At 35.6% G+C, this 25503-nt stretch overlaps 4 protein-coding genes across 7 annotated transcripts; all 4 read left to right on the top strand.

Moving 5' to 3' along the window:
* Window positions 1–477: 477 nt before the first annotated feature.
* LOC142619775 (uncharacterized) lies at window positions 478–2922 on the top strand. The gene has a single exon (XM_075793056.1). The coding sequence runs from the start codon at window positions 905–907 to the stop codon at window positions 2414–2416; it is 1512 nt and encodes a 503-aa protein (XP_075649171.1). The 5' UTR covers window positions 478–904; the 3' UTR covers window positions 2417–2922.
* A 4140-nt stretch (window positions 2923–7062) lies between these two features.
* On the top strand, window positions 7063–13111 carry LOC142619580 (thioredoxin-like 2, chloroplastic). The gene is made up of 4 exons (XM_075792732.1): window positions 7063–7681; window positions 11193–11372; window positions 12084–12248; window positions 12761–13111. Exons 1-4 carry the CDS (start codon window positions 7463–7465, stop codon window positions 12896–12898), a joined length of 702 nt encoding a protein of 233 aa, XP_075648847.1. The 5' UTR covers window positions 7063–7462; the 3' UTR covers window positions 12899–13111.
* A 1342-nt stretch (window positions 13112–14453) lies between these two features.
* On the top strand, window positions 14454–20815 carry LOC142619590 (uncharacterized protein At4g29660). Of its 4 annotated transcripts, none has more exons than XM_075792744.1 (4): window positions 14480–14653; window positions 16600–16637; window positions 19552–19739; window positions 20464–20815. In XM_075792744.1, coding segments are annotated over exons 2-4 (300 nt in total). In that variant the 5' UTR covers window positions 14480–14653; window positions 16600–16636; the 3' UTR covers window positions 20575–20815. The 4 variants fall into 4 exon arrangements, with proteins under 4 accessions (XP_075648876.1, XP_075648859.1, XP_075648880.1 ...); XM_075792754.1 differs by having other exon boundaries at window positions 14482–14653; window positions 19511–19739; XM_075792761.1 differs by lacking the exon at window positions 16600–16637 and having other exon boundaries at window positions 14454–14653; window positions 19511–19739.
* A 1116-nt stretch (window positions 20816–21931) lies between these two features.
* LOC142638105 (PRA1 family protein F2) lies at window positions 21932–22962 on the top strand. Its single transcript, XM_075812103.1, has one exon. The coding sequence runs from the start codon at window positions 22259–22261 to the stop codon at window positions 22856–22858; it is 600 nt and encodes a 199-aa protein (XP_075668218.1). The 5' UTR covers window positions 21932–22258; the 3' UTR covers window positions 22859–22962.
* Window positions 22963–25503: the final 2541 nt, after the last annotated feature.

Below are 25503 nucleotides of genomic sequence, written 5' to 3' on the forward strand. Positions count from 1 at the left end.
CGGCCTTGTCCGTTACCCTCGTCCTGAGGATAACTCCTGGATGGCTGCCGAGGTGATGACCGTCCAGGGACGGTCTGAGCGTTTTCATCCCACATCATGTTGTTTTCATCCTTACCCTAAACAAAATCGGAAACGATTTTGATTTTTTAATAAACCTTAAGCGGTGAGTGAGTTGGGATGCCGATGAGAGAGAATGTGATAGTGAATCTGGTTTTTTCTTTAGAGCAAGTGAGAGAGAAAGACATAAGCATATCTGGTATTCTGGTTGATTGTGTGTGTGTGTGTGTTTTTTTTTTTTTTTTTTTTTTTGAGTTTTATAGCTAACCAGGTGCACCGGTGATAGGTTTTCTATTAAATTTAAATCAGCGGTGAAGACTAAAAACATCATCAAATCTATGGTCCGAATAAAGCGTGGGTACCATGCCCACTGAAGCAAAAGAAAAATTAGTAAATTCGAAGGTTTAATTATAGCGAGAAAGCTCCTTCAACTGCTCAATCACCTGTACATTGAAAACTCCACCAATAGAAGAATTCCACCTATGCTAAGAATATCCCTCGAGCATATCAAAAAAATCCCTCGAAACTCGAATCTCTCACTCAGCCACTGGTTACCACCATACCAGACCAGACCAGTCCACACAAATAATCGCATTAGAAAGAAAAGTCATCAATCTCAAATAGCAACCTATCAACAATTAACATTCAACAAACGCTGATAGCACCAACCCAAACCCTTGCATTTCACTCAATCTCTTCTTTTACTAAACACAAACTCATATACCATTCAAGAATTTCAATTTCCTTCACCCACCACCCAAAAAAAAAAACTCGAAAGAATAGAAAAGCAAAAACCTCAGAAGAACCAGAAGAAACAACCCACCAAAGCAAACAATTTTTTCCCAACATGGGTTCTGATTCTTCCTCCATCTTAGCCACAACAAAGCCTACACCATTACCAACCCAAGAAGATGACCCTTCAAACCCATCCACTGCTCTTCTTTCTTTCAGCACAGACTCTTCCCCCTCTTCCTCAGCAGACCCTCCTCAGAAAGCTTCCACAACTACCATCCTCTTTATTTCTCTCCTTCTCATCACATGTATTGCTTTCTCAGCCGCCGTAGCCTTTGCCTTTCTCTTCTTCTCTTCCGCTTACCCTTCCTCTTCTTCTCCTTCTTCTTCAACCTCCCAAACAGCCTCCTTTTCCGTAGAGTCAAAAGCTCGAAACCTCACAAAACTTCAACATCCTGTGGTCTTGTTGGTTTCCTCAGATGGGTTTCGATTTGGGTACCAATTCAAGACCTCCACACCCAATATCCGTCGCTTAATAGCTAATGGGACAGAGGCTGAGATGGGTTTGATTCCGGTTTTTCCGTCTCTAACTTTTCCTAACCATTACTCAATTGTCACTGGCCTTTACCCTGCTTATCATGGCATTATTAACAACTACTTTTTGGATCCAATCACTGGTGAGGCTTTCACTATGGGGAGCCATGATGCTAAGTGGTGGTTGGGTGAGCCTCTATGGGAGACTGTGGTCAATCATGGCTTGAAGGCTGCCACCTATTTCTGGCCTGGTTCTGAGGTAAAGAAAGGTTCTTGGACTTGTCCTGCTAAGTTTTGTATGAATTATAATGGTTCTGTTCCTTTTGAGGAACGAGTTGATTCTGTTTTAAGTTATTTTGATTTGCCTAGTAGTGATATTCCTTCGTTTATGACACTGTATTTTGAGGACCCGGATCATCAGGGTCACCGTGTGGGGCCCGATGATCCGGAGATAACTGAAGCTGTTGCTAGAATTGATAGGATGATTGGGAGGTTGATTGAAGGTTTAGAAAAGAGAGGTGTGTTTGAGGATGTTTCTATAATTATGGTGGGTGATCATGGGATGGTTGGTACATGTGATAAAAAACTTATTTTTCTAAGTGATTTGAGTCCTTGGATTGAGATTCCATCTAATTGGGTTATGTCACACACACCTGTGCTGGCAATTCGCCCTCCTCCAGGTGTTGAGCCACGGGATGTTGTTGCAAAGATGAATGAAGGGTTACAGTCAGGGAAGGTTGATAATGGGAATAACTTGAGAATGTATCTCAAGGAGGATCTGCCTAGTAGGCTTCACTATGCTTCTAGTGATCGGATTCCACCAGTAATAGGTTTGATTGAAGAGGCATTTAAGGTGGAGCAGAAGAGATCAAAGCGACAAGAATGTGGTGGTTCACATGGTTATGACAATTCTGTTTTCTCCATGAGGACCATTTTCATTGGGCATGGTCCTCAATTTGCAAGGGGGAAGAAAGTTCCATCTTTTGAGAATGTACAGATATATAACTTGGTCACTTCGATTCTCAAGGTTCAGGCTGCTCCCAATAATGGGTCTGCATCATTTCCAAAGTCTGTTCTTTTGCCTAGTTCCTAAAATCCAATGGTAAACATTCTCTCGAGTGGAGTCAGCTGCCAAATCCTGGGGGAGTGGCTGTTGGCAAGATTTTTCTATCATGAAGCAATATGTGCAGGCAAAGATAGATGGTTATGGATAAAATGATGATGCTCTGAAGAAAGGTAACAGTATCAGTTGTCTTAGAATCCCATGAGCAACATGTTGAGTCATACTTAGTTACATAAATAATATATTCCATCTACTTGCTATGGTTTTGGTTCGAATTGCAACTATTAGGAGCTGCACAAGTAAGAAAAGCACCCCTGGCATTATAAAAAAATGTGTTGTATTTTTGTAAAGTTCTTTGAAGGTTTTCCTTGAGGTAGAATCAGTAGCATTTGGATCTACAACTCTATGTATTTTTCATATGATCTAGATGCATATACCAGATGCATGACTGAGTCTAGAACTAGATGAACATTGTATTTGATATCTGCTTGTAGCACTTATTTTCATTTGCTTGAAGTTTGCAGTTGGTTAAATTATCTAAAATTTGCAATAATTTAATTAGCTTGCTGTACATGGACTCCAACAAATGCATGTCTACTTGTGTCCTATGGACGTGTATTGAGGTCTTTCTGTAGAAACATAGTCAAAAAAGGAAAAAATAAAGAAATTTGCCTGAATGGTACTGTTTGGTGATGTTCCAGACAACTATAATTTGAATAAGCCTGTCTACCCAAGTCAACCTTAGCTCAGGGCTTATCAAAAAAAAAAAAAAAACCCTTAGCTTAGGGTCTTCTTCATTTTCAGTGACTCATCTGTGAAATTTCTTGCTGTTTCATGGTGTGCTTGTGCCATGTATGAAGTATCAGCGGAGGACAGATTATAGTTGGGCTTCATGGATGTCTAATTGTGTTTGTGCTTCCACAGTGGACAAAGGAGAAAATTGGTCGATTTTAATTTGTAGAATCTCCCTAGTATCCATTTAGATCCAGAACTGTAACATGTGATCATTCAAAGTACTAGACAAACGTTGGATCACTGTGACTGTAACAGAAGTAACTTTTGATTCTAGTTTATGTTGATTGCAGGCCATTGATTATTCAATTCAGCAGCCATTTTTTATTAGTAATAAAAATATTTCATCCCACAAGTCATAACCATGTTTGTCTTAGGATCAGGATTGCTTCTTAGTTGCCTCTGTTATGATTGGCATGATCCATTTAGAGGACGTCATAGCACTCATTGTGTAGACATACCTGCTGGCACTAAGACCAATTAACCAGTTTGTATCTTTTTGTTATAATGGTTTATGGGTTTGAAATTGCATTTTCTGAAGGCCAAAGTGGACATTCTTTCTTTGAGTTGACTTCAATTTTTTTTTTTTTGATAAATTCGATAATTACAATAGGAGATGGCGGATTTGAACCGCAAACATCAGGAATTATTAATCCTATTAAAATTTAAAAGGCTATTGGCTTCTTTGACTTGACTTATTGCTTGTGATTGTGCTTATTACCTTCTTGTGACACCATTCTAGTTATTGTACTTAATGTAAGCCTAGCATAGTATGTACTTGTTTACTGTGTGGTGGAGAAGGGGGTCATTCCACCGTTTATTTTGCACAATAAATTCTCATTATTGAGTGAAAAATGAAAAACTTACGGGCCACTTATCAAAACTGTTTTCCTTGATGTCTCTCTCCAGTAAACTTCTTTTATGTCTTACGTTTATTGGATAGGCATTTAAGTTGAGTTAAAAGCCTATTATCAGTCAAAATGAGAGTTGCATTGTTTGTTTATTTGGTAACAATTTTATCTTTTTACCACCGTGTACCTTTGGTGCGGTGGTCGCTCTACAAGTATAAATGCTTGTGGGGGGTAAGGGCCGGAGGTCAAGTCTCCAGGAGGGAGCTTCACACACATATACACTTAGATTAGGCTAAAGTAGAAATTCTATCTTGTATAAAAAAAAAAAAAAAAAAACAGTTTTATCTTTTTAGTTTTTTTTTTAACTTATTTATTTATGTACGTATTTTTATGTACGGTTATTGTTGAAAAAAAGAGGAGGTTTAAGTTTTTATTATATTTTAAATGCTAGACATTTCCATTAAAAACACTAATTTGAAATAGTTAAGATACAAGACTCTTGACTAAAAAGTTTTTTTTTTTTTTGGCTAAAAAGTTGTTCATAAGCAAATAAGTAAAATAAATTTATATTACAAAAAGTCAAGCAAAACAGATTTATTTGTACATACATAGATTTAATTTTAGATGCTGATGTTCCTGATTTGTTGTATGGGCTCGTGCAAACTTTGGGTAGGGTTTATATCTAGTTTTTATTTATTTATTTATTTTTGATCGCAGGCTTATATGTAGTTGTGATGTGGCTATCTTGTATAACAGTATAAACTATCTTCATTGGCTGCAACCATCTGTAACCTTGGATATAAAGAAATAATGAGAATAAAGCAGTGTACTTAATTTATTTGGTTTGGTTTGGTTTTTAAAATTTTCACTTCTTTCTAGCTACAATTGTATTTTGGGTGATTGAACCAAAGGTTGGCTAAGTGGTTTTTAAGATTTCATGAAATTATGGATTCGAAACCTCCTACCAGCATCTTGGAGTTATTCAATAAAATTCTTCCATAATCAAATACTCGAAGTGGCTTGAAGCAACTCTCGTTTGTCCAAAAAAACAAAAGTATTTTAACCGTACTTATTTTTTAAGAAAAATAAACTAAAAAACATAAGTTAACTCAAGCACCTTCCCGTTGACTGAGCTTATGAATGTTGGGTGGGAAGGTACAAACAATTGATGTGGATTGCACAACTTTCTCCAATTTTGTGGTTCTCAGATGAGTTTGAATATATTCAACAAAATATAGCTGTGAGACTACGAAAATTGCCTCTGTTATTTGCCCCAGAATCCAAATATCTCTCATTTAATCATTTTGTCTGGATTGGAGAAAGAGAATCTCCCATGAAGTATGTATGTATGTATGGAATTTATGTTAATAACTCAAAGCGTAGGGATGGGAATCTTGCAACCGGTCTAAGAGCGACGTTCAGATGGGAAAAAATACCATACAAATTACAAAGCTTGCTTTAGAAATTTGAAGGTATCATGATGATGCCTTCCCTAATTTGTACGAGAATTCTGTTTGTGTAACTCTTTTTTTGAGGGGGGGGGGTGGTTTAAACTTTTGTGCGACTCCATTTTCCAGAAAAATAGAACAAGGATTTTTTTTTAATGGAAAACGTCAAAATGTTTTTCTCCAAAACTTCTCATATATCTTTATATATCCTTTTATTGAATGTGAATTTTGAAAATCTAACCATTAGTATCTTCCATGTTTACAAAATAAAAAATAAAAAAAAAATCAAAGATCAATAATTATGTTATCAATAACATTTTTAATTTTTAAGTTTTTTTGGTAAAAAATTATGTATAAAAAATAAGTTTATTGATTGAATAATAAATCATATCTGATTTAAACAAAATTTGACATGCGTGTTAGGAATATAAAGAACATGCAATCCAACTATTAGATTTTCAAAATTGATATTCAATAAAATGATATAGTAGGAGTTTAAAGAGCTTATTTATAAATTTTGTGGACAGAAACTTTGTCCATTTTTTTTATTAATGCTGCTACGAACATCGAAATAATCACATATTTTCTCACATCTTACTCACATAACATTCAAAGGAAAAATCTCTTTATATTAAGGGTTTCATTGACTTTTTTCTCTCCATCCATGTGTATTTGTGTTATGATGGGCCTAATTGGGCACTATCTCAACTATCGTGTGAATAAGATGTGAAAAAAGTTAGTAATTTTTTTAGTGTTAGTAGTAGGACTAAAACACAAAACCTACAAAGTGCAAACTGTAATATGTGAGAATTATTTTGTGGAAAAGTCTTTGAATGTTGAGCGTTCTTGACTTTTTCACGCTATCCATATGTTTTTGTGTTGTGATGAACCTAGGTGATCACTGTCTCAAATGTTATGTGAGTAAGATGTGAACAAGTATATGTAAAATGACTATTATTTATTGTAACCTAATGTTGAGACTGATAGTCGCACAAAATGTCTCTCATTAAGTGTTTTCACGATACAATCCAACGGCCTTCATTGATTTGTATGAATACAACCCAAATGGCAATCATAAGATGCAACTCATTCATGGTAAATATAACGTAAAAAAGAAGAAGAAAACCCATGCTTTTGGTCACCTCTTTCCTCCTCTAATTTTTAGCTTTAGATGGGTAATCACTTACTTTTTTTATTTTTATTTTTTATAATTCGACAGTTGAGGGGTAAAGATTTAAACGTTTCACCAGCAATTATCAAAATGCGCCAACTAGTTTTGAAACATATTGGAAACTCCATAAATCAGTAGCATGATGGATTGTACTTGTGACTTCCAAATTTATGTCACTTTATAGACTACAATAATGTTACCAAAACACACACACATGAGTACTCTTGTGTTAACTAAATAAATATACCACTGCCCACATTGGGCGGAATGGTACACGTCCCCAAGCCTTAAAGACTAGTGGGGGCTTGTAGACCCAAGTTTGAGTGGTTCGGGAGGGGAGAGGTGGCCGGTGGGGGTAACATATTAGACTCATTATATTAAGATTTTTATCTGAGCTTTAAAAAAAAGAAAAAAGAAAAAAAGAAAAAGAAAAACCTAGCTCAATCCAAGAGCCTGACAGATAAAAGAAAACCCGTTAATAAAATCCCTGAAAGAGTGTCATCCAAACAGAAGAGGAACTTGGTGGGTAAGCCAACCGCTTACAAAGAACAACACCAGGAGTAGACCAACAAGAAGTAGTAAACACAATATAATTATCGTCGAAAGCGTTTTCCTTTGTATGGTCTCTGTGCCTCACACACGCACACACACTCACTTCAGATTTCTCCCTTAGAGACTCTCAATTTCATGGCTATTTGTGTGTGTGCCTTTGACCTTCTCACGTAGTAATTCAATCCGTTACAAACAAAAATTTTATACTAGTACTAATTCCAATCCTAAAGCTTTTCTCTATCTTCTCTGTGTGTGTGTATAAATGGCTGATGCTATTCGATTTTCATTTCATTCTCTCCGTTTCTCTTCTTCTTCTTCTCTGCTCACCTCCTTCGCTTCCTCCTTGACTAGTCTCCAACCGGGTCTCCCTCCCATTCCCAACTCAGATAAGAGGGTTTATCCTCTTTTGTATTCTTCTTCTTCTGCTGGCGATTTTGCCCGCTTTGCTCTCACACCCAGAAAGCAGTTGGTCTCTTTAAAGGTAAGCGCTTGCCCTTTTCTTTATTTATGCATTTTTTTTTTAATGTATGTATCCATGTTCGTTTAACAATTATTATGGTGTATTTGTGAAAATTGATTGAATTTATGAGGACCCATTTGCTGAAATTGTTGGTTTTTTGTGATATTGTGTTGCAATTGCTAGTAATTGTTGGAAAATTTTGTGTTTTATTTATTTATTTATTTTATGTACATTAAAGTGAAAATGAGAAAAAGCCCATCTGTTAAATTTGCCAGATGATGATATATTGTGTTGCAATTAGGGGTTCAATTTGTAGTTAGAGTTGAAATTCTAGATTTGACCCAGTTAAAAAAGAAAAGAAGTTTGAAATTTGTTTGTTTGTAAGGTAGATTTTTATCGTTTTATGCTTGCTCATGGGTAAAGATGGTTGCTTTGGTTTGGACGAGTGTGTGCTAATTTGCTGATCCTCTGGTTGGCGACCGTATTCGTAGAATTGGAATTCAGGATTAATATATATTGATGATGCCGAAAAAGTCACTAGTAAGTTGCACGCACTCCCAAATCGAAACAACACCTGCAAAATGAAAAGAGAAGACCTAACAGAGAGCACCCGGTGTGGTGCCGGCCAAAAACTCTACGAAGGTCAAGTTAGAGTTTTTCACAACCTTAAAGTGCCAGAGTCGAGTTAAGTATGCGCACCTTGATTTACGAGGGTTTTGGGTATTTATATTGGTGTAGGGTTATCATCCATGTCTTGACCAGAAAATCCTTTCCTTTTAAGAAAACACCTCTTCGATTTTGCATACCTTATAGAGTTCTTTTGATTATGGTGAAACGTGTAACGTAAGAACTCTCTTTATTCACATTTGTGTGGAGATCAAGCAAAGTCATATTAGACTTATCGCGAGATGCAAGTTGATTCCGGTTAGGAATCCTTAAAGCCTAATCAATACCAACGGAGGCCAAATGTTACAACCGTCCACTACATGTCCTTGTAACAACGACCCGTCGACCATCCACGTGTCAATACCGTACCGTCATGCTTCACGAAGAGAGATCCGTCTCCTATTTTATCCTCTTCAGTTGCCCCCTCACATACCGTCATGCTTCACGTAGCGACGGACTCATGGAGTGGCAGTCTTCCTTTCTCATGGCAACCTATCGAGACAGATGAGCTAGGATTATTTATGACAAAGGACACGCGGCCTTCATCTATTAGCTGTTCACTCTAACCGAGGCGTCCCTTTGTATTCTGTGCCCTTTGCTTTATAAAAGCTTGCTTTTTCTTTCTTCATTCTCACCTTCTTATAGAAATTTTGCAATCGAAGTGCCACCGTTGTTTTCTTTGCGCACTTGTACCGTCCTGCTAATCTCTCCGTCATCTCATACTGCTTGATTTCAATCCGGTATGTACTTCATTGAACTTTTTCTTTTTTTCACGCACTTTTTGTAGATCCATCAGTGTTTTAGGTTTTACCGTCATATGTAGGTAATGTCTAGTGCGTCGAGTAATCATTCATTTGTCCGCGACAGGGCGGGCTACGATGAAGGATTCCCGTCAGGTCAAAAAGACCCTGACACTTCAAGTGAAAAAAAGAATCCGTCCGCTACTTCTCCTTCCTTAGATGACGAAGGTTTGGAGTCAGATAGCTCAGAGGAGGCTTCAAGTGATGGCCTAGACGTTTCACCATAATCAAAAGAACTCTATAAGGTATGCAGAATCGAAGAGGTGTTATCCTAAAAGGAAAGAGTTTCTTGGCCAAGGCATGGATGATAACCCTACACCAATATAAATACCCCAAAACCCTCGTAAATCAAGGTACGCATAATTAACTCGACTTTGGCACTTTAGGTTTGTGAAAAACTCTAACTTGACCTTCGGAGGGTTTTTGGCTGGCACCACACCGGTGCTTTCTGTTAGGTTTTCTCTTTTCGTTTTGCAGGTGTTGTTTCGATTTGGGAGTGCGTGCAGCTTACTGGTGACTTTTTCGGCATCATCATATAATTATAAATTGGAGTTTTTGCTTGGTTCTTATATTTGCTCCTTCTGCTTCAACTTTGTTAGTTGTATAATAATTTATATTTATGGATATATGATATGAGCTCAAATTTAGTTCATTAACTAAATGCTCTATTAGGATTTTCCTCTTCATTACCTTCAAAATGCTTCAACCTTATAATAGAGAAGCAACTTTTAGGAGTCCTCTGCTCATATGTTCTGATATGACAATTTAAAAGCTATTTCTACAATTTGTTTTTGGGGGTGAGGGGTGGGTCTTCACCTCATCAATTTCACATTTATTCATTTAAAAAAAAAAAAATTTATTATGACCATAAACATTAATTTTTGTCATAGCTCTTAGAATTATCACCTCTCTAACGTTGCAATCAAACGTTCTTCTACCCAACAACAACCGTTCTCTTGAGCCCACATGTTATCTCTAAAATGCAGACTTTCTAATTTTTTTATTTTTAAGTAATATAACTTCATTGAATAAAGAAAACAATACAAAAAACCAAAGCACACGGGCAGTGTACAAAGGAACCAGAAAAAACAACAAATAAAAAAAGCAAAGAAAGTACAACTATCTAGCAAATCTGTCAAATAATTAAAAGTAAAACCACCCGAAGCATTTGTCCACTCTAGCAAAGTTTCGAGAAAAAACAACTTCATATCGTGAGTTGATCTCTCACATCCTTCAAAAGTATGAGGATTCCTCTCCTACCAAATATCCCCACATAATACAATGAGGAATCATCCAAATCACTAAGGACTTACGTCTGCTACATTTATAGCTTGCTAGGAGATCCACAACATGGCATGCATAAGCTAGTGAACCCCAAATAAGGAAAAAATCGTATTCCACAACTCTCTAGCTACATGGCAATGTAACAATAAATAATCAATGAACTCCCCATCCTTCTTGCACATGTGACACCAATCCAACACAACTACTCTGCGTTTCCGCAAATTATCCATAGCTAAAATATGCCCCAAAGCTGCTGTCTACATGAAGAAACTAACCTTTGTTGGCACCTTCAGCCTTCATAAAGGCTTCCAAGGGAAAGAAGAATGGGTAGTAGAACAAAAAACCTTATAAAAAGATTTAACATAAAAAACCCCACTGGCAGAAGGTTTCCAGCATAATCGATCCACTCCATTCCTTCTCACCAAGCCAGAATAAATCAAATCCAAAAAGGTGACTACTGACTACAATTCCAAGTCTTGTACCGGATGAACAAAATTAACATTCCAATTGAAACCATCCCCTGAGGAAGATAAAAGATGCTGACTTTCTTACTTCTGGTCCTTCTGATTAGGAATTGTGAGCTAGAGCTTTGCAAAAGCTAGCTGACACATGTCTCTGTTGTGTACTTATTTACATGTATAAGTTGGTTACCTTTTGTTACCTGCAATTCTGATATCATTTTGAAGTTTATGTTTAGTTAGTATTCTTATGGTTGAAGCATGTGAATAACGTTTTTTCTTATGGTTTGTAATCTAATGCTAGTTTTGTATACATCACTGCAGGTTCGGGCAGCTGTGACTGAAACTAACCAACCAAAATGGTGGGAAAGGAATGCACCAAATATGGTTGACATTCATTCTACACAAGATTTTTTGAGTGCACTAAGTCAAGCCGGGGAGAGACTAGTTATTGTAGAATTCTATGGAACCTGGTGTGCTTCTTGCCGGGCATTATTCCCTAAGGTAACTCTTGTTGTCAGTAGGCTTTATTCATTACATATGTCCATTCTTCCTTTCTAAGATTATTATCAAAGCTTCCATGTTGACAAAAATAAGCTCTAGTTAGATTCTTGTTATCTTGTTTCCAACAACTTCCAGATAATTCTAGAGAATAGAATACACAAAACTATGATGTGTTAGTAATCAATGGATGTTGTGAGTAAAATATCATGTCTTCTACTTACATTGCCATCTCTTAGAAAGAGCAACTGAAAGATTGGACCAGACAGGTTCAGGTAGCTTGAATGTGTTACCTGCCATTGAGAAACACAAGTGGAGACATATCAGCCTATCTTTTTGTTAGGACTGAGGGCATTTTAAGTGGATCTTATGCCTTGTCGACATCAACCTTACTGATTAGATAAAAACCTCTTGAATTTTACTGAAGAGAGATGGTATTCTTTTCCTTGGAACACAGAAAGGCTTGAATATAAAAGCTCCAACTTTTGCGGGGTTTGGAAGATGTGATTGGTAGGTAGCCTGTTTATTTAGAGTGGCTGATTCTCTGACTTGAACCCACAACCGGTCGCTTTTGGTGGAAGGCCCTGCCATCACACTGGACTTGAGACAGATGTGGATAATTAAATAATTGGTGATTTCTTATGCTGTTTCTAGAAATACTTTTTGGTGACTTGTGATGTTTTTGTCCTGATTCTGTTGTAATGAATCTGTCAGCTCTGCAGAACAGCTGAAGAACACCCTGAAATTTTATTCCTGAAAATCAATTTTGATGAGAATAAGCCGATGTGCAAAAGTATGAATGTTAAGGTGCTTCCTTACTTTCACTTCTATCGTGGAGCTGATGGACAATTGGAGGCCTTTTCTTGTTCACTTGCAAAGGTGAGTTTTTAACTCTAATTATGGCATGCTTTTATTGGAACCAGCATCAAATTCAGAAACTAAAAATTCTTTAATTGGTTACTGGGAGACCTATAAGAATGACATGATATTTCTCTGCTTCTTGGCAACTAAATCATACACTCTAAAGAAAGAAGATGGGGTACAAGCATCTTACAGTGTCTATCTTGATCTTTTAAATGCAAGTTGACACAATCTAAACTGGAAAATATATATTTTAGAACCCCATCATTAGATTAAACTCTCAAATCTACTTCATGTCCTTTTCCATGCAGTAGTCTTTTTTAATGAAATTTTATCTTTTATATATATATATGAGGTTGGGTGCATGACTATCTGGACAAATCATGCCTTTCACTTTTAGTATCTGGATTGGATAGTACGAAAGTAATGCAGACGATCAATTATCTGTGACTATTCAATTTTGAAAACTCCTGAATCAGTACTTACATCTTTCATGTAGTAAATACGGCTAATCTCTAAATCATTTGCAGTTTCAGAAGATAAAGGATGCTATTCAAACACACAGCACAGCTCGTTGCAGCATTGGCCCACCGAAGGGAGTTGGAGATCTCAAACTAGAACCCTCCTTGACTCCAAACGACAAACCATCAGGATCTACATCAGCATAGAGCTTCCTCAATTTAGGCCTTTTGGTTTTATTGCCCGTCCCTGTATATGATGCACGCCAAAAGAACCTCATTGTTGACTTATATTCTGTATATTTTGTCTAGAATACTACTCAGAAAGTAGTATCATACTGCATTCTTTGCTATCATGATCTCGCAGTTATGTATGTACCTCAAAACTTGGTGAAAATGTTATTCAAATTCAGGATTTATTAAGTGATTGTTTTTCATTAACTAGTTTTCCATGCTTGATCAGGGGACTTCTCGAATTACCATCTTGAATGAAATGTTAGAAGCAATGTTGATATCTTCAAATTGTTTATGTTGAAAAAAAAGAAAAGAAAAAACCTTTACTAGTTTAAAAAGTTAACTCAATTTAATCAAAACTTAATAACAACTATATTTAGTAATCAGCTGAAATTTTCCAGGTAATGTTTCCTGTGTGGTATTTGGATCAGCAATGGGTTATGCAGCATTTTGCCTTTGGGCTGAAAAGAAGTGGTTAAAGATGACTGCTACTGGACACTGTCTGATGTGGACATTATGGAGGAAATGAAATATTTGCGCTTTTGAAGATGCAAAGAACTCCAATGTCTCTGTTGGAATCCTTGATGATTAGAGCTATGTATGATTGGTCTCGAGCTTGGGGTATCATTAGTAACAATTCTCTTATAGACTTTAAAGACTCGCTATTTGTTTTGTGCACGATTCTTTAGGCTACTATGTATTTTATTGTAGTGTGGATGAAATAGTCTGTTTACTTGGTAATTACTTATTAATTAAAAAAAGATGACAACTGAACTGCTAGAACCTGAAACCATCTTCACCAAGTTCCAAGGGGGAGAACTTGGTAGAAAACTCAACTAGTAGGCAAGGGTCCTGGATGTGAAAATCGATATGCCTTCCCAAAAAAAGCACAAATTAAATTCTTTATTATTATTAATTTTTTTCCCTGAAGCACAAATTCTTGGTTTTATGAGTGAAACATTCTAATCAATGAATAATCATGTTTGATAATTACAACAATAGAGGAGAAGGAATTCAAACCATAGTTTTTCTAATGAAGGGAAGTATGCTATGCCACATTGGTTGGGTTGAAGGAGATTCATTCGAAATGTCAATGGCAGCATTGTAAAGCTATAAATGCCGTGATTGACTAAATTTGTTTAACACCTAACATCGTTACCCACCAGGGTTCAACTCATTTTTCTCTCTATCATTAGGTGCAGTGTGAATGGGTCAGGTTGGAAGATTTTTTCAACCTAACCTGGCTTTGTTGGGAGAATTTCTCAACCCATCATATGAAGAAACCAATTTAATTCAATCTATATGAGTCGGTGGGTTGTCCATACATGTTTTTTATCTTGTAAAAAAATATTATAAACACTTTTTTCAATAAATTATTATAGTTGATATAATATATCAAAATTATATTACAAATTTTCAAATTCATCCAAACTAATTCTCATTATTCTAAAATCAATCAAACTAAAAAAATTTAAAATAAAAATAACTAAACAAAATTATATACAGTACTAACTCTATCAACCCCTGAACCCAACTCGATAAAGCAGCCCAACCCAACTCACAAATCCACACGAGTACAAAGAGGAGTAGTGGGGTTGGTGGGTTTGATCCCAGACCCGTCTGTCACCCCTACCCACACCTGCAACTCTCTCTCCTTCGCTTCATTCTCTCTCTCTCTGCAGCTGAAGCTTTTGCTGAACAGTTTCTGAGCATACCAAAACCGATTCAGAGGTAAGAATTTCAATTAATTCCCGCCCTCTCTCTCTCTCTATTATTCGTAAAATTTGATTGGTTTGTGGTTGTGGGTGAAATAGTTTTGGTGTTTTGGGTTTGCATGGTTGTGGTTTGGTTCTTCAGCGACGAGAAGGGATTTTCATTGTGTGTGTGTGTGTGTGTTTAACTTTTTAATCTAAGAAAAACTTAAACTTTCATTGAAACAAGCTGGAGAACAAAGCTGCAACACAAGTACAGCAAGTGCCTAACATAGACAGCTCACTCAATCAAAGCTCATTGCCACAAATACCAAAGAGCAGAAGAAACACAAATGATCTAATTAAGTACATTTACAGGCACTAGAAGATAAAAAAAAAGAGAGAAGGGAAATGGGTCTGCACTTGTTTTAAATTCTGGATTTCACATGTTTCCTTCTTTCACTAATCACTTGCTCGCTCTTCAGTGTTAACATTTCCTGAGTTTGGATTATTTGGACACTCCCTTCACTAGGGAACCTTTCTAAAATGAGCATTTGGACTCATCTCTAGCTAGCTGCCGGGAAAGCACTAGGACTATAAATGAACTAAGCTGTTCATAAACAACTCGGTTTGACTCGATAAAAAGCTCGTTCATATTTGTTTGTTTATAAACGAACCAAACTTAGCCTTAATTTTAGGTTTGTTTAATAAACAAGCTGAGTCTAAGCAAAAAACAAAAGGTTCATGAACAGGCTCGTGAACAATAGGTCTTCATAAAAAACCAAGCTGAGTTTAGGCTAGTTTATGAGCTTGGTAATAAGCTTGATATGAGCCTGAAAAATAAACTAATATCTTACTAAACCTTTAATTAATTGGGAGTTGGGACCATGTGTCTGAATCAAATGGGCTTGATAAGTACTTGTGTTGGATCTCAAGCTCAAAAGTTTGATATTGAGCTCAAGCTCGACTTGACTAATGAATCAAGTCAACACAAGCTGATCTAGACCATCTGACAAGCTCAATCTCAAACTAGAATATGCCCTTCCTTGAAGTCAATCAATTCTAAAATCTGGTTCTTCAAAGTATGTGGCTGCACCCCAGGAAAAAGACACTTCACTCTTAGTAGAGTTACACATAAACCTGACAGGCACTTGAACTCCTCTAAAGCTTCATTAATGATCCTGATCAAGCTTAGAGAATACCATTAGATCTTCAGCAAAGCCGATGTGTGTAAACTGGGGTTCAAAGCACATTGGGTGGGATTATGAAGTTTCCTGAGTTTTGTGCCCTTTCTTGGAGAATTTAGAAAGAAATTTCATACCTAAGACAAATAGTTATGGAGATGAGGAATCACCCTTTCTTAAATTTTGCACCCCCCTCCACCCTCAACTGCTATTAACGGCAATAGAGAAAGAAGGCGTTTCTATGCACTCCACCTAGTTTACAAATCTGACGGGCTCCAATAGCAGTCAAGCAGTGTAAGGCAAAATCCCAATGAATTGATTCATATCCTTTCATGAGGTCAACCTTAATGGTGCATGTAGCAGGCACCTTATCCCTATGTAGGATTTCACCAGTTCTTGAGCTAAAAGGATGTTTTGTGCAATGCTCCTGCCTGGGAGGAATGCAGTCTGGCTTCTACTTAATCTGTTAGCTAGTATCTTAGTTATACATTTAAAGATGATGTTACAACAGGATGTGGACATGACTTTTCCCATGCTAGATGGATTTGGAACTTTGGGAACCAGGGTAATGATGGTTGAGTTCACCTCTCTTAGCAACTTCCCCGATTTGAAGGAAAATTTTTATTTCATAATTCTGTTTTAACCATACAATTTATTTACGTCTGAAGAATTGGTTTGCCTCCATATGTATGTATTATTTTGTGAATGGGTTGTTACTGTTTCAATTGATTACTACATCATTTTAGGCTAATTATCCTTTAATCCCATCTAAATATATACTAATCTCTAACTTCTTTCTTAGGATTCCTTGGAGCAGGAAACAAAATATTTGACTGATAAGTATGGCTTTTTTTCTTTTTCATGGTATTTGGGATTATATATTATTTTTATATAGTTTCCCTTTTCTTGATAGATTACTTAAAAAAAGCTCAATTGTCTTTACCTAAGCATATTTGATGGTCATGCCTCTCTAGATTTTAATCAATATTCTAGGTCCCGAAATTTCCATTTTGCTTGTGGGTCTTTCATGTGTTTTTCATGACATGGTTGTGGGTTTTCATTGTTCCTGTTGCGAACCAAGATAATTGACTGAATGCAAAAGATAGTCAATTCGAGATGACCAATCTCCTAAACTTGAGAGAGGAAATAGACATTATTTGATTAATTTTTTGCTTAATTCTCATTAATGCATTCAACGTACATAAATAGCCAATGATGAGATAACTTCACCAACAAATCCTAAAACATAGGGATCAATTTAAATATAAGAAAATAACAATACTAATCTACTACTACCTTATCCAGATAAAGATCTATCACCAAGCCTAAATGTAAATACTTCTAATGCAAATAACAATTTATCCTTCACATTATTTCGGGTCACAGCAGTTCCTTTATAGTTGAGTGGGAATTTTTATATATAAATTATTGTTGTCACATAGACCTGCAATGGCTTTATAATTATGTTAAGAATACTACAAATATTTGTATTTCAATGATCTAGGTTAATGGCTTCTTTCAATATAATAGCGTATAGTGGTTAATGGTTCAGGAAATTCATGGACAGATTAACCAAGAAACAATTCTTATCTTTTCTTTTAATTTATCTTTTTGCATATGAATGCTCTCCGCCATTTGTGTAATTTCCGTTATGAATGGCCGCTTTGAATATAATAGCAGATAGTGGTTAATGGTTCATTTTATTCATGGACATGTTCATCAAAAAACCATGCTTATCTTCTCTTCAAAACTATATTTTATAAGAGAACTTGATTTTGAACTGAAATGTGAAAGATTGATGGATTTCCAAAGGTCTAATACTAAGCTAACTCTAAAAATAAAGTATGCAATCAGTTGAGTCTTAAATAAGCATACGATAGACGATACATACTTTGATGGGGTTATCTGTTTATATCAAATCTTTCACATGAAAGTAACTAAAATGAATTTTATTTGGAAATAATGAAACATAATATAGTCATAGTGTTTAAAAGAACATTTTTGAAACATATTATATATCAGTTGTATGAAAGCCTTTTTACCTTATTTCTTCAGCTTCTTTATGCTAGCATCTTTTTTAGTTCAATCAAGTTGTGAAGTTATTGTTTCTTATGTGGAAGAACCTTAGCTCCCCTGAAGCATTAACTAATGGCTCCTTTGAAGATATTTTCGGCCAAGCAGCAAAGTACTGTAAATGGTTTATGAATGTGAATTTGATTCTTTCCTCTGGCAAAATAATTAATAGCAACTTTTCTGAATGATGAATGTTGATGGCCTATGTTTAAACTTAAATGATTTTGATTTGAAACTTTTGGGAGGCTTAATTGTACAATTTTTTAGTTTCCCAATCTCTTTGTAATTTAGTATTTTTATTAAGGGTAAATTCATGAATCAGTTTGTTATTGTTTCTAATCTATCAAGTCATTTTTACATATGTGCTTCTTTTGTTCCCCTTCAAAATTTTTTGCATCCATTGTCTGTTTTCAGTTTGTTAGTCTTTTCTATAGCATGCTTAATCTATCATTAAGTGCTTTTGAGTTCATCAATTGAGGGCAAGAGTGATCAAGGGGAAAAAAGAATTTCAAAAGATAAATTAAAATTCAATAAGAGTTCTTTCAGGTGAAAAGTCCATATACTTTTGTTGTTAGATTAAAATCCAAAAATAAAAAATAAAAAAACACTAGACAGCTTATCATTCTAAATTAGAAGTTTGGGGGTATATCTAGATAAAATCAATAGATGAATGTTTTGTAGTACAATTGTCAACTTACCAGTCAACGTAAATATTTTGATTGGATTGTCAACCTTAAGGATATGTCCTTGATGCTCTAGAAGAAGCGAATACTAATCTTGTGATTTTTCCAGTAGTTCCTATCTTAATGAAAAAGTTTTCAAATGTGCCTGCTGATTGGTCACATCAGGGATGTCAATTTGGCAGGGAGGATATTCTACTAAGAATGTGACATCTTTAGAATCGGACAAATCTTGAAGACTTTTCTTTTGGTTTGAAAATCTTAAATACTTAAAGCATGCTAATGGAGAATGACATATATTGAATGGAGTTCTATTTTGCTAGTTATTGTATAAATATTACCACCCCCCACACCCAAAAAAAAAAAAAAAAATTTACATGTGTTCTTGGAGATGTATGGAAACTGCATTAAAAGAAACTGTTGATATATTATCTGGTGGCCTTTCTCTTTTCCTGTTTCTTTTGACATGATTAATTCATCATTATATTTTGCCCACCATAGCTTGGTTGTTTTCAGTGTTGAACAAGTTCTTGATGAAGTGTAAAGTGAGAAACTTGAATGTAAAATTATCAAATGGTCAGTTTAGAAGTTTTTGTTTTGGTTTTAATAAAGGCAATTTCCACTGACCCCTCTAGAAGATAACTAAAACTTCAAAAGCAAAAATTACAAATATTAATTGTCAAAAACTAATGTACTGAGTTGAAACTCACCTATGCATAGTGCGGGTTTGTGGTCATTATTATAGAATAGTGATGGTCTTTGAGTAATCAAAAAATGAATGAGTTTGGTTTGGATGGGTCTTTACCTAGGACAGTGAGGGATGATTGTAGGTGCTTGGTCCTCTCCCCTCAGAGAAGAGTGTGGCGGTCAGCATGAAATTCTGTATTAAAAGAATTTACATTTCCTTTTTTTTTTTTCTCTCTCTTTTTATTTATTTATTTTTTTGTGTGAAAACCTTAGGGGAACAAAAGGAAAAGACCCTAACCTTCTTAAGATTATAGTGCTAATGGCAAGCTATCTATGGAGGAAATACGCAGACTATGTGTACACGAAGTGGGAAAGAACGATACTTTGGGACATGGTTGATCCGTATAGGCGACCCAAGTCCTTTAAACCTTTAGTCACAATCTATATTGCTGCCTTCTACACTGGGGTCATTGGTTCTGCCATCACAGAACAATTCCACAAGGTAACTACTTACTATTCGGAACACTTTTCCAGGTATCTTCTTCTTCTTCCCCACTGTTCTTTATTTGATTTTGTTGTTCAATTTGTCATATAAATTATACCTTTGTGTTAGATGTGGAGATTTAAGGGATAGCTTTGTTTCTAGATTTGGGAGTAAACTATGCTTATAGTTATGTCTTAGGTACTATCAGTAAGTTATCATTGCTCCTATTTGTGTCTCATAATACTTTTTCACAAAGCTGATCACGTGGAAGTTGATATTTCCTGACCATGGGGAAGGAACCAAGAAAAACAGGGAAAGGATGAATAAGATGATCAAGATCCTTGAACTTAGCCTCTTTTTTTCTTTGCCATTTTCTTTTGAGTTGTTGGTTCTTGTTCAATGTGTCATCATCATCTTGTGCAACAAAGATAAGAGAGAAAATGAAAGTCCTTATTTGCATTTTGTGGAACTTACACTGCCTAGTGGAATGGCAATTGCTCGTATCATGTTGAGTTTCATGGCATGCCATTTTTTGATACACTTGAGGTCTGGATGGCATTGACTAGATTTCTTTATAGCGACAGTTGGAATAGAATTATGAGTCTGGTTATTTTTTGTATCCAATTAATATGAAGTTTAACAGTTGTCATTTTTAAGAATGATAAAAATTTCTACTGTTTCCGTTAATACTTGGGATCAAATTTTCTAGGATCTAAGAACTGTGCCTTGTTGCATTGTGCAGGAGAAGTATTGGGAAGATCACCCTGGGGAAGCTGTCCCTCTAATGCAGCCAAAGTTTTATTATGGACCTTGGAGAATAATAAGGGGGGAGGCCCTTACACCCAATCCATGAAAGCCACAATCCAGTTGGAGTACAGTGTTAGAGTTTCTGCCATTTCACTTTTTGTTCCTTTCAATGATTTTACGAATGTTAAAAGGCTTGGTAATATTTAGTGAATAAGAATTTGCTGTTGCTTGAGAAAAAAAATTGAAGGAAAACCTTGATTTGATGATGTTTCTTACTGAGAAACAATTGTGTTGAATTTCTACCATTTTACTTCCTTTTTAAATTGATATAGGTGTTTTGTAATTTATATAGAGATACTTTAGTGTTCCCTTGAATATGATCATCAATATATTAGGATTGAAAAAAAAATCTGAAACCTCATTTGATTGTCTTTTCTTCTTCAAAGTTGATTATGGTTTTCTTTGGGTTATTCACTTTTGTATAATTGCATTTGATGCTTTCTTTATTAGAAAGCTTTTATGAATCATGATATGAATCAAACTCTCCCGCAATGGTTCCTGATATATAAACAGGTGTGGACATTTTAAGTGCGTTTCTTACCTATTCTTGCATCTGAGCTGCAAACTGGTGCATTTTTTACCATGTCAAATTATGAAAATTATGCGTATCAATGTGCTTGATCATAATGGACACTTGCAACTTTTTTTCTCTTGATGATCCTAGCAGTGAAAGGCTGTTCTCTATTTTTCCCCCCTCTTTTTGTAATTTTGTTCAAGGCTCTCTGTTTCTTTCTAGCTACAATATTGTTATCAGACTTCCTACTTTGTAACTTTCATGTATTCCAGAAGCTGAATTTTCTAAAGCAACTCTACCACAATGTTACAAACATATGAACATATTGTACACATGAAGAATATTTCTTTTCTTAGACGAATGAGTTTGTTCCCAATGGGTGAGGTAGAACCGGTGCATTGTTGAAGTCTTCTATGTCAAATAGGGGCATCGTAGATCTGTGTATTTAATACATACTCTTGATGATAACAACTTATCCTTGTATTGATACTTCAAAACATTCATCTGTAGTAGCCTTATAGCCTTATAGGCTTCAAAACCTATCTAAAATAAATAAATAAATAAATATATATATATATATATATATATATATATATATATATATCTCGGTAGTGGCGGTCGCAAAACTTGATATAAACCTCAAAAAGAATCTCATGTTAAACATGAAAATGGTCCCCTGGACAAAAAAACGTGAGCTGGGACTCAAAAATGTACTACAAAACCCATTAATTAAAAAATAGACAACCTTCTGTCGTTTATCCTTGTAAAAAAAAGACTCAACCTTAGTGTTTTACACTCAGCTTTTACACAATTAATTTTTGTGCATTTGATTTTTTGAAGGAAATTTATCAACATGATGGTCTTAATACATCTGTTCTCTGATGTGGCGTAAAAACTTGATGGTAATTAGCTCATGTTCTTATGTCATGGCAGAAAGGTGATACATTGCGTTCACTAACATGGTCCTTAATCCCCCATATACCGTAATTAAGATCTTTAACTTGGTCAACGACTTGATGAATCATCACTTCCAAATCTAACTAACATGTAATATTTTCAGGTATAGTATTAGCCATAGAGTTTACCTAAAATAGAATGTACCATTTGTTTACAGCACCAATCAAAATTAGAACTTTATGGTATACGTTCCTAAATCCCCTCCCCTCTAGCATTGCCTCTCTCTCTCTCTCTCTCTGTGCATGCAAATCTCTGGAAAATGACGACATATGGAACAATCCCAGCGGCGACACCATCATCATCATCATCAAATTTACAGTTTGTTTCACTTGCAAAAGAACGGATCAATTCGGGTCTTGGCACGCCAAGGCCATGGAAGGAGATGATCAAACTTCAAGATCTCAGCTTTCCCACCAGCGTCTCTCAATTAATCCAAAGAATCAAGATAAACGTCGCAGTCTTCCGCATGAACTACACCATTATCATGTTGTTCATTCTCTTCCTCAGCTTGCTTTGGCACCCCGTCTCAATGATTGTCTTCATTGTCATGATGGTTGCATGGTTGTTCTTGTACTTTCTACGCGATGAACCATTGGTTGTCATGGGGTATGATATAGATGATAGAATGGTGATACTGGCCTTGTTGCCAATCACTGTCCTCAGCCTTTTCCTTACCAATGCCAAGAAAAATATCATAGTGGCACTTGCTATTGGACTTGTGGTTGTAATGGTTCATGGAGCATTGAAGGAGACAGATAATCTGGTCCTTGTGGATGGAGAAGAAGGGATTGTATCAGGTGGTAATGGAGACCTGAAAATGCCTCTCAAAAATCCTGCCTCCTCTTCTTTCAGTTTGTAATAAGGGTTTGTTTCATCATGTTGAGGATGTTGTTGTTTCAATCTAGAATCACAAGAGGTGAGAAATGTATTAGCCCTTCTTTTTTCATCCCTTTTGTTTTTCCTTGGGTTTTTGATGATTAATTCATTTGTTGTGTAACATATAATTTCCCCCAAATTGAGGGGTTTCGTTTAGCTTTGTTTTTTGTTTTGTTTTTACACCCACTTTCTTTCTCACCATCTCTACCTTTTTCTTTTATTCAAAATAAAATTCTTCCATTCAACCCCTTAGCTTTTCCAATGCAAGGGCTTCCCCATCTTAGATGTGCCCAATAAGTTACAAATGATATCGTGGAAAATCAACTGAAAATTAATTAGATCCCATGACCTCTCTTTCTCTCTCTTCTAGACTTTGTTTCAATAGAATAAAATCAAAGGTAAGTGACATTGACCAAGTATTTGAACCTAGAAAAAAAATGAGACCAAGTTCCAAATCAAAGAGCAAGAGAAAAAGCAAAACAATTTCACACCACAAAAGCTATTATAAAAATCCAAAGAGAAACAAAGGGAGGGCAATGTCTTTTTCCATTTTGTTTCACACCCGTGGGAACTAAGAAAGCGTGCTTTGAATTCTAATTGTTCAATGTTCAAACTGAATTCAGTCCCAAGGACCAAGTAAAATAATAGGGGATCCTTGTTGAGTTGGGGCCCATAAAACATAGACCAGGGCAAAATTCCTGACATGAGAAAGATGCAACTGGTTTTGGCTAATTTGTCACCTAATATATATATTCATGCCTCAGAGATAGTTCATAAAGCATAAGAAGATTTCTGAGTTCTTCTCTCTTTGGATTTTGGCGGAGGAAAAATGCATTCTTTCTCACTGCTCCTTCTTCTATGATAATGATATCATACTTTGATAAAGTAACGCAGTTTGTATATCAGAATGCATTTTTACCCCGCCAAAATTCAAAGACAGAGAGAATGATATCTTCGAAGGTTAAGCAAAGACAACACCATCTACAATAGGCCAACAACAAGCATGGTGAGTCGAACTCCTTTATGTGGAATGTATGTATTATTGTCATTCTTATGCTTCTTTCTTCACTACTTTTCATTTGGGGTTGGAAAATCTTCATTCTTGAATATTATGTGTTAAGAATCATAAGGGATTCCTTTTTTACGTTCTTGAAATTTTTTATGTAAACTATTCCTTTAAATTCTTGCTTATAAAATTTGATTATATACTAAACTTTTTCTCTTTTTGGGGTTGAGTTCAACTTCATTCATCCAGAAAAAGATGAAGTAGTAACTAAACCAAGTTTTATTTTTGGGTCTCTCCTGACTATGCTTGCCAAAGCTATATATCTTTCCTTGCACAGGCAATGCATGTTCAGGACACAACTGGGGTGTAACTTTTGTTGTTTGTCACTTTGTTGATTAGAGTTTGTGACAATGAGTTCTTTTTAGTTTTTAGTAGTTCACAAAAATAAGAATCCTAGGAAAGATTTTTTCTTAATGAATTTTTCCAACACCTAGAGTCAAATTTAGAGACAAAGTTGAGTAGTTGACTGTCATTATTTTGACTCATACCATCCAAAGCATGAGCTGTTCCACATCCTTATTACTTTTGTTTTTTTAAGCTGATGTCTTAATCCATAGCAAGATTAGTTGAGACATTATGGTAAATATTTCTGGTCTTTCTTATTATGTGACAAAACAAGATTAGTCATTGATTTTACCAGTTGTCAGTTTCGAAGTCCAAGTAACTTCAGCATGATATATTATATGCTGCAAAAGTTGCAAATCTTTGCATGTTTATCCCAAGAAACATTAATGATTTTGTAATCTAATGTTATTTCTCTTTTACTTGAAAGAGATCTTGGATTCAATTGGTTGTAAAAGTGTTCGCCAGATTGGCATTTATGGACTTTTTGGAGAGTTACCCATCCTCTGTAAAAATAAAATAAAATAAAATAGAAAACAATCCTAGGAAATCTCAATTCTCAAATTTTTTTTTTTTTTTTTTGTGACAATGACTAGCGGTGTCAATGTCATATGCTTGATAAATCAGCTATCACAGCTAGGCTCCTAACATGGCCTATAAGAAGGTTTCCAACAACTCCTTTCGAGCATAGTGAGCTGTCAATAGTCAATTAGCCATGCTAGAATTTGGAAAATTTGGGGAAATTTCGGTCTTTCTTATTATGTGACAAAGAGTTCGGCCAAATATTGCTGAAAATGGTACGTATGGTAAGAAAATAATTGACACATTTCTGGCCTGCAGTAGGCTATTATATAATTTTGACAAAGCTTTTGTCTATTACTTTACTACATTAAATGGGACGCAAGACAGGTTGTGTCTAATGAACAATTTTGACATATTCTTGGAGCAGTGCTCCGCCTCCGAGCTCTCACAAAAGGAGTGGGCTCCATGGTAGGTTTCATGTGTGGGCCCCATCTCTTTTGTGAAAGCTTGGAGCATTGCTCTGAAAGTGTGTAAGTTTTTTCCGTGTCTAACCATATGGTTTTAGTGTTTTACTATTGTCATGCAGTAGTACATATCATAACAGTTCTCATGAATGCTAACGAAGACTCTGAGCTTGTAATTTCTGAAAATTTCCCAAAGGGTTGGGAGAGTGCTCAAACTTTAAAATAAAATTGTGA

The sequence above is a fragment of the Castanea sativa genome, chromosome 1 (genome assembly GCF_040712315.1).
Source record: "Castanea sativa cultivar Marrone di Chiusa Pesio chromosome 1, ASM4071231v1".
Lineage (NCBI taxonomy): Eukaryota > Viridiplantae > Streptophyta > Magnoliopsida > Fagales > Fagaceae > Castanea > Castanea sativa.